This window comes from Siphateles boraxobius, unplaced genomic scaffold (assembly GCF_051911475.1).
Source record: "Siphateles boraxobius isolate OS27281-9 unplaced genomic scaffold, OSU_SipBor_1 32, whole genome shotgun sequence".
NCBI classification, from domain to species: Eukaryota; Metazoa; Chordata; class Actinopteri; order Cypriniformes; family Leuciscidae; genus Siphateles; species Siphateles boraxobius.
Window position 1 is genome coordinate 4266429 of NW_027508942.1, and position 14143 is coordinate 4280571.

A 14143-nucleotide genomic window follows, 5' to 3' on the forward strand; every position below is an offset into this window, starting at 1 on the left:
ACACACTGATTAGGATTGATCACTTAACACACATGCACACTCAGCAGAGACATTTCAATAATTTGTGTACTACAACGGTACATTTCTGTACATCTGGACAGGCACTGAAACGTATGGATCACGAAACTAAAACCTTTTGCGTAACTTTAGGGTCCGACATGATCCCATAGACAAGTCAAGTCACCTCTATTTATATAGCCCTTTTTACAATGCAGATTGTTTCAAAGCAGCTTTACAGAGATAAACAGAAAATAATGTTGTGATAATATTGTTAAATATAAAATTAAATGTCCCCAACTAAGCAAGCCAAGAGCCAATGGCGACAAAGGCGAAAAAGGCGACAGTTATTCATAGCGGGACTGTTATTCATTATTAAATGATGGAGAAAACTGTTCAAGTTATATATATATATATGAAAAAAAAATCATATGTATGACTGATATTATCTTCTAAGTTCAATGAGTACAACAGACCAGAAATTAAACTGGTATAATGAGTTAACTGTGGTAAATATTGCATAATTGCTCTTATTTAATAGAAATACTACAAAATCAGCTTCTTATTCTTTCTCATTATAAATTCAGTGTTCTATAGGTAAAACATTTGAGCTTCTCTAAAGTTGCATGTACTTAAAATGCTTTATAAACTTTATGACAGAAACATACTTTACACAAGTACATGAACACGGATGAGTTCAACGGCAACATTTAATTATACTTGAATTTACTGCAGAAAAAACATTAAAAACAACTTCATAACTTTATTAAATAATTTGTGACAGTAACAAATTTTAACGTGTATATACATATACACAAGGATTAATCAAAATACAAAAAATAAACAATAAAGCACAATAAACTATCTGTAAGTTCTGACACATTAAAGTTCACTGTCTGGCTAGTAGTTTTTGTGCAAATAAATCAAGGATTTGTGTACTTCTTTGTGGCAAAGAAGTGAAAGCATGCAACAATATAAAGGAAAACAAAACAAAGTTAAAAAAGCTTAAGTTTATTGTAAAAAACTACATTTAAATAATAAACATTATTGTAACCATTCATCAATACTCAAATCTTGAAGTGGGAAATATTACATATGACCACGAAAACTATGTATAATGGCTGGGTATTGTTGGCTACCTCACGATCAGTACATATACGTATCTTGACACATATGTTACACTACAGTATGTAAGCATCATATCCAGGCCACTTAGAATTCCAATTTAGAATTTAGATTTTTTCCAGAATTCCATTTAGTATACTCAGACTAATGAATATGCAAATTAGTCTCCGCCTCCACTCAATCACACCAGCTCGGATTACCTAAGTCAGCTGTAGTAAACACAATGGCAAGTGGAAATACTGAATTAATTCAGCCATATACGTTTGAAGAGGAAGAAGAAGAGGAAGAGCGAATTATACAGGCTCCCCTAGAAGTCAATGTATCAGAAATTTAATGAGTTTTATGAATCGCTGTCTACAACGTCGGACACAACAGTAATTGCTATGATTAGCCTTTGGCTTGACTACATTATCAAACAGCTAATAATGTGTTGTTAATGTTACACAAACCATGTTCGCATCTCAGAGTCAGACAGCTGCCTTCTAAAAATCAGCAGTTTATGAGAGCATAAGCTATGCTCAACACTAAAGAACTGTAAGTAATGATGGAAGTTAGTGGGATGATAGATAAAAAAATCCTCTCATGTTTTTCCCCCTCATTTTACGCTCTATAGGCCACCGCATATGTGTTGCAAAATCGAGAGTGAATAACTAAACACGTCTATGCCGTCTGTGCAATGTGTGCAAATACTTAATCAGAATTACCAATAAGATCATTTTGCTTTTCCACTACTCAAGCTGTTAAGTCTTTTCACGCTTTATCACCCCCTCTCCACCTCTTTTGAAAACCTCTCACGTTTGATGGAGCCAGTATTTATCTGGCTTCCTCCTCACACCATTCTGGCTCACCGTGAGTCTCTAAAAGCCGATCAATCGCAGGCCAAACCCCTGGTGAGCTGCTGTTTTTGTGGAAACACCTCTTATATGCAACAACAAGGCCATTTGCCAAGAGACCCTTCCAGCAGCGCTGCCTCCGTTACAGTCAGACTGCCCACCGTTTCTGATGCTGAAATCAATATTTAACTTTTTTTTTTCCCAGACTCATTTATCAACAATAAAGTGGTTTCCTTGTTAAGTATTTTTTGTTGATCTTGAATGAAGAATGCTTTAATAGCATTTTAATGTACCCTTGCAAAATATTCCTGTTGTTTTGTCAGGAGTAATTAATGTTTAATGATCCACTCAGACAAGTCATTGCTGGGAGCCAGTTAAAGGTTTCTATCCTTCATCTCATTACATGCCTACTTAAACATGTCAGGAAATACTAGAAACACGCTGGCGATGTTGTAAATTTACACTCATTATGGCCGAGAGATTTTAAAGCCATTTACCCTTTTTTTTTTTAAGTGACAGAAATCAAATAAAAACAAAAAAAAATTGCATAATTTGAACACTTTGAACCCTTTATTGCTCTCTCAGATCAGTATGCCAGGCTTTGATTTTTTATAAAATGACTCATGAATAGCCATTGAAGTGAAGAGAGAGAGAACAAACATCACTCCGGCCTTTCACTGCGCACGTTTGTTTTGGTACCATATTAAAATTACAGAATTCACACTGCAAGTACACTTTAGCATACTTTAAAAAAAAGTACTTACTATGGAAATGAATACTTTAAATGGATATAAGTATGAACTGATTGTAATCGGACACTTAATTGCAGGTTAATTTCCATTTAAGGGATTAGTTCACTCCAGAATAAAAATTCCCTGATAATTAACTCCCCCGACGTCTTCCATGATATTTATGACTTTCTTTCTTCAGTCGAAAACAAAATAAGGTTTTTGAGGAAAGCATTCCGGGATTTTTCTCTCTATAGTGGACTTCAACGCGGACCTAGTGAAATAATCTTTTAATGGCAAATGGATTAGAGTTTAAACTAATATTAAACATCTAATCTATGCTTTTTGTGAACCACTTAAGTAGTACATCTTTTATATGTAATTTCATAATTACTTCTGTTGTCTTTGTAATATGAATAAAGTGTAGTAGCAAAGCACAATGCACTGAAAAGCATTTACTGTAATTAATTGTAATTTCTATTTTAATGTGTTGACTAACCAATAAAGCCCATGTGAAGTACTTGATTATAATTTTAACTGTGGTGTGTTATTCGATATTAATTTGATATTAAAATTTGATATTACAAATGTGTTATTGTACCTAAATATATTTAAAGCATGACAAAAAATTTAACAATAATTTAAACAATAATTTAATAAATAATTATGTGGATAAGAGATTGATTTGATTTGATTGATTTGAGATTAAACTGTTTTAAAATCGCACCTGTTTGTTATCTTATAATCCATTACAGTGTACATAACACTTGCTGCAAAATGGCAGCAGCTGCATTTGTATGTAACAAGTTCACAAAATATTGATTTATGTTTTAATATTTTATAAGCTTACCAAATGCAAAACTTCCATGAAGAAAAAACATTCCTAACATAGCGCTGACAGGATGAGCCTGTTATCAGTTTTTACAGGTTGTTATCCGGGAATAACAAACCGCTCCATTGACCAATCAGAATCAAGTATTCCACAGAGCCTTAAAATAATGGAGTGAGTTATTCACTAATAATTTGAAAAAAGATGTCTGTATCAGCCTTGATGCAGGATATACTTTCTATTTGGTAAAACTGACTTTATTAAGGCAGTATATATCTTCAGTTTGCAGTGTAAATGGTCTTAGAAATAATGGGCGCTACTTTCTTCTAAGAATATTTATGTAGACGACTTATGAGCTGCACATTTTGACACAGCACCTTCCTTTATTTCAAGATTGCTATCTAAAGCTAAGAGCTTTTTATCCTTTTCAGGGTTTGAGAGAGTGATCCATGCATTTGTGTCACCTCGTTTGGTTATTGTAACTCTCTTTATATTGGAATAAGTCAATCTAATATAAATCAACTTTAGATGGTTCAAAATGCATCTGCCAGACTCCTGGCTGGCACCCGGAAGTTTGATCATATTACCCTTGTATTATGATCTTTGCATTGGCCGCCGGTCCCTTACAGAATTGATTTTAAAATTTTACTTTTTGTTTTTAAGGCTCTGACCAGATCAGCTAATAAATATCTCTATGAACTTTTAAATAAATACATCCAAATACATTTGTTAGATCTCTGAGGTCTTCTGAACAAAGATTGTTGATGGTCCCGAGATTAAAGTTGAGAGGCGACCATGCTTTTTCTGTTGTTGGGCCAAAACTGTGGAATAGTCTTCCAGTTTCCTTCAGATTAGTTTCATCAGAATCTGAATTTCAATCTAAGTTAAAAACCCATCTTTTCTCCCATTCATATAACTGTTCCTAGAGTTTTTATCATTTATGTTGTTATTATGTACTCCTTTTTTTTATTACATTGCATTGCAGTCTTTATTGCTTATGTTTCTTTTTATGTTTATTTTAGTTTGACAGCTCAGTGGTCAATTACTTTTGTTTTTATTGTGCTTTATAATGAATTTTGATTTGATTCATTTCAGTCTAACGGGCCCAGTCAGCACCAGGTGGAGTCGCACATCAGGAAGAAGCTCGACTCTCTGATGAAAGAGTCTCAGATCGGTGACAAAGAAGACACAGACAGTTTCTCCATCCGAGCGCTGCTCCGCGCCACACACGAGGGTCTCCAGAGAAACCTGCGCAAGGTAGCGTTCCCGAGTCTGCTCTTAGCGTTCCCGAGTCTGTTCTTAGCGTTCCCGAGTCTGTTCTTAGCGTTTCCAAGTCTGTTCTTAATGTTCTCAAGTCTGTTCTTAGCATTCCCGATTCTGTTCTGAGCGTTCCCGAGTCGGTTCTTAGCATTTCCGAGTCCGTTCTTAGCATTCCCGAGTCTGTTCTTAGCGTTCCCGAGTCTGTTCTGAGTCTGTTCTAAGCGTTCCCGAGTCCGTTCTTAGCATTCCCGAGTCTATTCTTAGCATTCCCGAGTCTGTTCTTAGCATTCCTGAGTCTGTTTTTAGCATTCCCGAGTCTGTTCTTAGCGTACCTGAGTCTGTTCTTAGCACTCCCGAGTCGGTTCTTAGCGTTCCCAAGTCTGTTCTGAGTCTGTTCCTAGCATTACCAAGTCTGTTCTTAGTATTCCCGAGTCTGTTCTTAGCATTCCCGAGTCTGTTCTTAGCATTCCCGAGTCTGTTCTTAGCGTTTCCGAGTCTTTTTTAGCGTTCCCGAGTCTGTTCTTAGCGTTCCCAAGTCTGTTCTTAGCGTTCCCAAGTCTGTTCTTAGCATTCCCAAGTCTGTTCTTAGCGTTCCGAGTCTGTTCTTAGCGTTCCCGAGTCTGTTCTTAGCGTTCCTGAGTCTGTTCTTAGTGTTCCTGAGTCTGTTCTTAGCGTTCCCGTGTCTGTTCTTAGCGTTCCCGAGTCTGTTCTTAGCGTTCCCGAGTCTGTTCTTAGCGTTCCCGAGTCTGTTCTTAGTGTTCCTGAGGCTGTTTTTAGCGTTCCCGAGTCTGTTCTTAGCGTTCCCGAGTCTGTTCTTAGCGTTCCTGAGTCTGTTCTTAGTGTTCCTGAGGCTGTTCTTAGTGTTCCTGAGGCTGTTCTTAGCGTTCCTGAGGCTGTTCTTAGCGTTTCCGAGTCTGTTCTTAGCGTTCCCGAGTCTGTTCTTAGCATTCCCAAGTCTATTTTAGCGTTCTGTCTTCTGTTCTTAGCATTCCAGAGTCTGTTCTAAGCTTTCCCGAGTCTGTTCTTAGCGTTCCCGAGTCTTTTCTTAGCACTCCCGAGTCTGTTCTGAGTCTGTTCTTAGCATTCCCGAGTCTGTTCTTAATATTCTCAAGTCCGTTCTTAGTTTTCCCGATTCTTTTCTTAGCGTTCCCGAGTCTGTTCTTAGCATTCCCGGGTCTGTTCTTAGTGTTCCAGAGTCTGTTCTTAGTGTTCCTGAGGCTGTTCTTAGCGTTTCCGAGTCTGTTCTTAGCGTTCCCGAGTCTGTTCTTAGCAGTCCCAAGTCTTTTTTAGCGTTCCCTCTTGTGTTCTAAGCTTTCCCGAGTCTGTTCTTAGCATTCCTGAGTCTGTTCTTAGCATTCCAGAGTCTTTTCTTACATTCTCAAGTCTGTCCTTAGCGTTCCCGAGTCTTTTCTTAGCACTCCCGAGTCTGTTGAGTCTGTTCTTAAAATTCCCGAATCTGTTATTAACATTCTCAAGTCTGTTCTTAGTTTTCCCGATTCTGTTCCTAGCGTTCCCGAGTCTGTTCTTTGTTCCCGAGTCTGTTCTTAGCATTCCCGAGTCTGTTCTTAGTTTTCCCGATTCTGTTCCTAGCGTTCCCGAGTCTGTTCTTTGTTCCCGAGTCTGTTCTTAGCATTCCCGAGTCTGTTCTTAGCGTTCCCGAGTCGGTTCTTAGCATTCCCGAGTCTGTTATTAACATTCTCAAGTCTGTTCTTAGTTTTCCCGATTCTGTTCCTAGCGTTCCCGAGTCTGTTCTTAGCGTTCCCGAGTCTGTTCTTAGTGTTCCCGAGTCTGTTCTTAGCGTTCCCGAGTCTGTTCTTAGCGTTCCCGAGTCTGTTCTTAACATTCCCGAGTCTGTTCTTAGCATTCCCGAGTCTGTTCTTAGCATTCCCGAGTCTGTTCTTAGCATTCCCGAGTCTGTTCTTAGCGTTCCCGAGTCGGTTCTTAGCATTCCCGAGTCTGTTCTTAGCATTCCCGAGTCTGTTATTAACATTCTCAAGTCTGTTCTTAGTTTTCCTGATTCTGTTCCTAGCGTTCCCGAGTCTGTTCTTAGCGTTCCCGAGTCTGTTCTTAGCGTTCCCGAGTCTGTTCTTAGCATTCCCGAGTCTGTTCTTAGCGTTCCTGAGTCTGTTCTTAGCATTCCCGAGTCTGTTCTTAGCATTCCCGAGTCTGTTCTTAGCGTTCCCGAGTCTGTTCTTAGCATTCCCGAGTCCGTTCTTAGCATTCCCGAGGCTGTTCTTAGTGTTCCGGAGTCTGTTCTTAGCATTCCGGAGTCTGTGTCGCCTCCAAATCCTGTGTAAAGATGTAATGATGCATGAGGTTGTTCTTAAAAACAATAAAATACCAACCCATCTCATCCTGGACTATTAAAGGCAGTTCTAAAGAAAGAAAAAAGTGAAAAGAATTGGAATACCTAATCAGGACACACACATTTGTCTTGCAATCCAGAAAAAGACATGGAGCATCCCTTAATTAACATTCGTTCTGCCTCTCCTCTTGCCCTATTATTAGACTTTGCACTCTCTAAACATTCATTTTGATGAGCCGTTTGTAAAGCACAGAGGGATTTTCTCTCCCCTTCAGTGTTCCTGCATAATAAATATGGTAAAAAACAGACCTGTTGAGTGAATGCTCTGTCTGGAGTTGATTTTAAGTTACTGTTGCACTAATTTTATGCATCACTGCATGTGAAAATTTCTCTCTGTCAATGCGTGACGCAAAAACTCATTTGAATAGATTTTTACACTCGACTGTTTGAGTTAGAATTAAATGCATTTTAAAGGAACATTTTAATCACAACATGTGAAATATAACATCGTTTACTAACCCTCATGTCATTCCAAACCATTTATTTTCTTGCATCGGTGGCCCAACAATTATTTTTTTTAATGATCACATGGCTCGTTTGCGTGTTGTGAAAATAGACACAGTGACCACTGGATATCTTCTCGTTCCTCACACAAGGCTATTGTATGTTTGTACAAAATAAAAATCATTATGTTTATGTAAAAATCCACATAAAACTTGAAAACTCAACATGTGTGTGTGTCTGTGTGTGTGTGTGTGTGTGTGTGTGTGTGCATCTTTATGCGTGTGTGTGTGTGTGTGTGTCTGTATTTGTGTGCATGTGTATGTGTGTCTGTGCGTGTGTGTCTGTGCGTGTGTCTGTATTTGTGTGTACATCTTTGTGTGTGTGTGTGTGTGTGCGCGTGTCTGTGTGCATGCGTGCGTGCGTGTGTGTGTGTCTTCCAGAACTCCAAAGATGGCATGAAGAAATCCCAGAGCCGCTCCTTCATCAGTAACCTCAAGCACAAGGTCAGAATAAAGACGGTCTTTTTCTGTCTTTCTCCCACTCTCTTTTCCTTTTCTTTCTCTCGCTTCTCTGTCTCTGCTGTGGAATCAGGTCTGGCTATCCTACATCCTGTCCTCTCAGTGTGTCAGCACTCTCAAATGTTACATAAATGTGTCCTTTTTGCTCCACAGAGGCAGAAGAATTTTATGAATAATCACTATTGATCAGATCATAAAGATGCATCAGTGATTCTGATCAGTTATCACAGGTTCATCGCTGGGCCTCTTTATTTTACGCAAACATTTACTGAGGTTATATTTAAAGATTCATACATTGATCAAGCACACCTGTTGACTTGATATCTGATAGTCCCTTCCAGATCATATATGATTGTGTATATTCATAATGACAGATCTGAACTCTAGAGACATTCTCATATTTCGTTCCCTGCATACAAACTCTCTGAACCCAACTCTATCGCTTATATTGAATGTGGTCTGTGTGTAATTCAACACCTCAATAACAAATCAATGAAGTGAGTAAACAAGGCTTGTGTTCATTGCTCCATAAGTTTGATTGTGGGCTATTGTACTGGGCTGTCTACACTTTATTGATTTCTTTATTAAAATGCAATCAGGGTTGTCAGCTTTAAATTTTTGGTGTCTCGTCGCATCAGTCATTCCTACAGGCGGTGTTCAGGCACGTCTCTCATGTGTTTGTTATATTTCCTCACACTCTCGACATGTGTCTGTGTGTGTGTTTATGAGGTCTCAAAGGTTCGTATTTTGTAGTAATGAGCCTTAAGTCTATTACTGAAGCTGTTATACCTGGATCCTCATGGCCCTAAAAAAGTTACATGATTTGGACACTAGTCACGCCTGCCACACACACACACACACACACACACACACTCTCTGTCTCTCACACACACACACTGACACACACACACACACTGACACACAAACACTCGAGTGGTTATGTCAAGTACTGTATGCCCATTAAAACAGGCCAGTGCTATAATTCTGTTCCTCTCTGTTGTGTGTAGGAGGAATTTCATTTCCTCCCAACCAATGCAAAGGAGTTATTTAGCGTGCTCTGCGTTTGTGTGTGTGTGTGTGTGTGTGTGTGTGTGTGTGTGTGTGTGTGTGTGTGTGTGTGTGTGTGTGTGTGTGTGTGTGTGTGTGTGTGTGTGTGTGTGTGTGTGTGTGTGTGTGTGTGTGTGTGTGTGTGTGTGTGTGTGTGTGTGTGTGTGTGTGCTCCACAGAGGCACTCCAAATCAAGGCTGAAATGTCAGAGTGTTGAAGCGGATGATGACGGGCAGCAGGAGTCATCATGTGGACAGTTCAACAGGTTTGTCTGTCTGTCTATCTGTGTTTTTGGTGGATGATGCAAACTTTCCGTTTATTAACCCTTTCCCCAAGGAATTTTTTTTTAAGTTGCCAGCCAGCGCTAGCATTTTTGATCATTTTCACAAAATGTTCAATGCCCCCTGAATATCTGAACATGCAATATATTTAAAGAAACGACGTAGCCTCTGCTTTTAAACAAAAAGTGTATTATATGCATTTTTTATTAACAAAAAAAGCAACATTTTATATAAAAACTGAGAAAATCGTGTTTTTGTCAAAGACTACGTCTGGATGGGATTCAGAACGATGATCAAAACACAGATGGAGTCGATCGAGTCCGTGAACACACTCAAAGCTTCACAGTCCTGGCATTTCATTCAGTAACATCAGGAAGTTTTGATTTATATAATTTCCTCATTATTCAATGTATTACTACTGCCATGATTGCTAGAGAACATGTACAGACATTTAATTAGATCACCCCAAAAGAAAAATTATTTACCACCTGGCAAATAGATTAACAAATTAATAGGAAAATAAAGCTGAGTTTTGTGAATTAGTTGCTATAACTTATAATGAGCCTAATTTACATAGGAGACATGTTTGTGCTGAAAAGATTTACATTGAAATGCACTGGAATAAACACAAGCTCAACTGCTTCATAGATTCATCCCATAATGCGGCAGTCATAAAGGGGTTGTTAGTGTCTTATGTTAATGAGGGTTTGCCATCATTTGTATGCTTAATGGGTTACATGAACACCGTGAGGAAAGTCATTTGTAATGAAGCTGTCGCTCTGCAAGGGGCTTTTCTTATCTTTAATCGTCCCCTGATTTCCTAGTCAAGTGACTGATTTAACAGAGAGCTATTAGTGTGTGAGCTTAAATCTGGATCTCAAACCTCTCGCTGCTTGAAGATGCGTTGAATAATCATGAGGACATTTTCATTTCATTTTAATTTTTCTTTCATTTATATCTTATTTGAGAGCAAACGTTTGGGATCTGTACGATTTTTAAAATGTTTTTGAAAGACTTATCTTATGATCACCAAAGCTGCGTTCATTAAAAAAATACAGTAAAAACAGTGAAATATTATTACAGCTTAAAATTACTGTTTTTTATGTGAATATTTGTAAAAATGTAATTTATTCCTGTGATCAAAGCTGAATTTTCATCATCATTACTCCAGTTTTCAGTGTCACATGATCCTTCAGAAATCACTCTAATATGATGATTTGATGCTCAAGAAACATTTATGATTATTCTCCATGTTTAAAACCATTGTGCTGCTTATTATTTTTATGGAAACAAAAATATTGCCTGTATTTTACTGATTAAATAATTTCTTGTCTATGTATTGTGCATCTGACCTGGAGCAAATGATTGCATCTAATAGTGAGATGTTTCACAAACTTGTGATATTTTGCTGTGTCCGTCTCTAGAGGTGGAAGAAGAAGGAAAACAATAAAGCTGAGTCGAGATCTGTCAGATCTGGTGGTCTTCACCAACTCTGTGGCCTCTCAGGAGTGCTTAGATGAGGGTGAGAAATCTTTGTTTTCCGTAGATTATTTATATTTATTGATATTTATTTATTTAATAAATGTCACATTTACCTGTGCGCTTCAATATATCAGGGCTCAATATTTTCTATCTGCCCTGTCACATTTTTACTTGTTCTGTCAAAATGCACAAAAGGTTGTTGTTTTCGTTGTTTTTGATCCACGTAACCTTGTTAACAGTGATTTAAGATATTTAGGTAGATCTGACAGATGAGAAATATGCAGAAATTGAATAAAGTTATCAAACACTTCACAGTCTTCACTGCATAAATTATAAATTAAATTTAGATTAATCTTTATTAAAGCTACAAAGTTATTCAGTCAAGAGCAGTGAGTAATTTTCTCTTTTTCTTTTGTTCTTTGACTATCCTTTATGACAGAGAGCAGCAGGTTTATTAGGCTGCTGTCACTTAAAGACCTGACACGCTTGACTCTTTACCCTAAACAGAAAAAAATTAACCGCATGCGTTAACGCATTCATTTTGACAGCCCTAATTTATATATATATATATATATATATATATATATATATATATATATATATATATATATATATATGAATGCATCTAACCCAGACTTTCACACACTTTTTCTCTCAGGATCGCCCTTTAATGTTCTGTCGTTCAGTGAGACTCGAGCTCAGCACCTGGTGCACCATCGATCCGAGCGCTTCCTGACTTTTAACCAACGACAGCTCTCTCGGATCTATCCCTCCGCCTACCGGATCGACTCCAGCAACTTTAACCCACAAACGTACTGGAATGTGGGTTGCCAACTAGGTGAGGAAAGACATGCAGATAGATGACCACACACAAATAAATGGACACTCATAAATTCACATAAATAAAAACATTCATACATGCAAAAACTAAAAAAAAACTGCCCATGCATGATATTCATCATATCTAAATTGACAAATGCACGTCTGACCCAGTTGACCTACTGACCTCCCATTGTGTGTGTATTTGCACATGCGGTGTGTTTTAGCAGCCATCTCTGTAATGCTGTATGTTCCCTGATGCATATGTCATCTGGGTCTTGGTTGTGCAGACAAATTGACACACTAGCCCACTCGTGCAATTCTGCATGTGCATAGTCATTTCAGAAAATGCACACATGCACTTTTCACAAGAGAGTGACACAGCTTGTATACAGACAAACACACATGCAAGAGTCCAAAAGGCTGAGACTTACTAGTGAAAGTGCATTTGTTTAGCATTTTTGTTCAAAATTGGCAAATATACAGTATTTAAAGGCTTTTATGCTCAACAAGGCTGGATTTTTTTGATTGCAAAATACAGTAAAAACAGTAACATTGTTTGTTGAATATTGTTGAAAACAGTTGTGCTACTTCATATCTTTGTGGAAACTGTGATAAATTTCTTTCGCCATTTTTTGATGCATAGAAGTTTTTAAAAAATAGAATAGTTTAAAAGAACAGTATTTATTTGAAATAGAAATCTTTTATAAATGTCTGTGCTGTCACTTTGGATCAATCATCCTTGCTGAATGAAAGGAAGAGAATCAGAAATTAACCAGTGTGTTTGTTTGTGTTTGTGTGTGTGTTTTTTTGTTTGTGTGAGTTTGTGTGTGTGTGTGTGCGTGTGTTTGTGTGCGCGCGTGCGATTGTGTGTGTGCGTGCGTGCGTGTGCGTGTGTGTGTCCGTGCGTGCGTGTGTGTGCGTGTGTGCGTGCGTGTATGCGTGTGTGTGTGTGGGTGGGTGTGCGTGTGTGTGTGTGTGTGTGTGTGTGTGTGTGTGTGTGTGTGTGTGTGTGTGTGTGTGTGTGTGTGTGTGTGTGTGTGTGTGTGTGTGTGTGTGTGTGTGTGTGTGTGTGTGTGTGTGTGCGTGCGTGTGAGTGTGGGTGTGTGTGTGTGTGCGTGCGTGTGAGTGAGTGTGGGTGTGCGTGCGTGTATGTGTGCGTGCGTGTGAGTGTGGGTGTGTGTGTGTGCGTGCGTGTGTGTGCGTGCGTGTATGTGTGCGTGCGTGTGAGTGTGGGTGTGTGTGTGTGCGTGTGAGTGTGGGTGTGTGTGTGTGTGTGCACTCCATCATAAGGGTCCAATAAACAGGAGTAAATTGGAACTTGTGGAGCCGCAGCTGAGTTCTGCTCCCTGATTGTTTATTGAATAAAATGTTTACCAGGCCATGATGAAACTTCGTAGTTTGTTAGCCATCCAGTTTATTTAGCATTACACACCTGAATAAATCATGAAATTATATCCTAGAATAAAATCATGAATAAATGAATGAAGGATGGAGAGGTAAAAAGGAAAGAAGGAGTAAGATTGTTTGTCTGTTGCCTAACCCACAGTGGCTTTAAACTACCAGACGGAGGGTCGTATGATGCAGTTGAACAGAGCCAAGTTCATGGAGAACGGAGGCAGTGGGTATGTGCTCAAACCCGGCCTGATGTGCAAAGGTACGCAAATGCATTCAAAGTACTGTTAAATCAATACACAACCACTATGCATTGTCAGAAGTCAAGTATTCTGTTCTCTGAAAATCTGTACCAGGCGCCTTTAACCCACTGAATGATGATCCGCTCCCTGCAAATCCCAAGAAACAGCTGGTGATAAAAATCATTAGTGGACAGCAGCTGCCCAAACCCCCGGATTCAATGCTGGGAGACCGCGGTGAGGTAAGCAGGGCTCTTCTGATAGTACATCTTCTATACACCTTATTCCTGCGCCACATGACGCTTTACGCAAATTATGGGTGTTACTTCCGTTAAACAATCAGCGAAAAGCTCGCTCTATAAACGCAATGATACGTTGTTGTTTTTTAAAGTGTCACAATGAGATGACATTATTCTACTCACCCTTCAAACATCAAACATTTAAAAGTGTAAAAGCATCAATAATGTACTTTCAACAGACCGTGAATAACCCCAAAAGCATGATTCTTTCCACAGCAATAATGGACGGGTTAAATATCACTGTAGTCAAATATATCTGTATAATGTAACATATCAAAACCCTAATCACCTTAATCAAAAGTGTGCATTAACTTCAGCATTGCTTGATACTATTTCAAAGCGCTTTCCATCATTTTGACAGATAAAAAATTGTATTTACCTGTGAGAACAATCCTGGAAAGAGACGTGAGGATTTGAGGAGAAAAACGAGAGATTCTTTGTGTATTCCAGTGAATTATTAATGGGATATATCGTGAGTTAAA

General features: G+C 38.5%; 1 protein-coding gene across 2 annotated transcripts in view; it reads left to right on the plus strand.

The window, feature by feature from the left end:
* Positions 1 to 14143, plus strand: part of plch1 (phospholipase C, eta 1) — an 87434-nt gene that overhangs the window by 63954 nt on the left and 9337 nt on the right. For both annotated transcript variants that reach the window (XM_077194615.1, XM_077194614.1), the window contains 7 exons: positions 4608 to 4769; positions 8022 to 8084; positions 9326 to 9411; positions 10852 to 10949; positions 11568 to 11747; positions 13278 to 13385; positions 13480 to 13604. In XM_077194615.1, coding sequence (XP_077050730.1) covers positions 4608 to 4769; positions 8022 to 8084; positions 9326 to 9411; positions 10852 to 10949; positions 11568 to 11747; positions 13278 to 13385; positions 13480 to 13604 — 822 coding nt within the window. The remainder of the gene's footprint in view (positions 1 to 4607; positions 4770 to 8021; positions 8085 to 9325; positions 9412 to 10851; positions 10950 to 11567; positions 11748 to 13277; positions 13386 to 13479; positions 13605 to 14143) is intronic.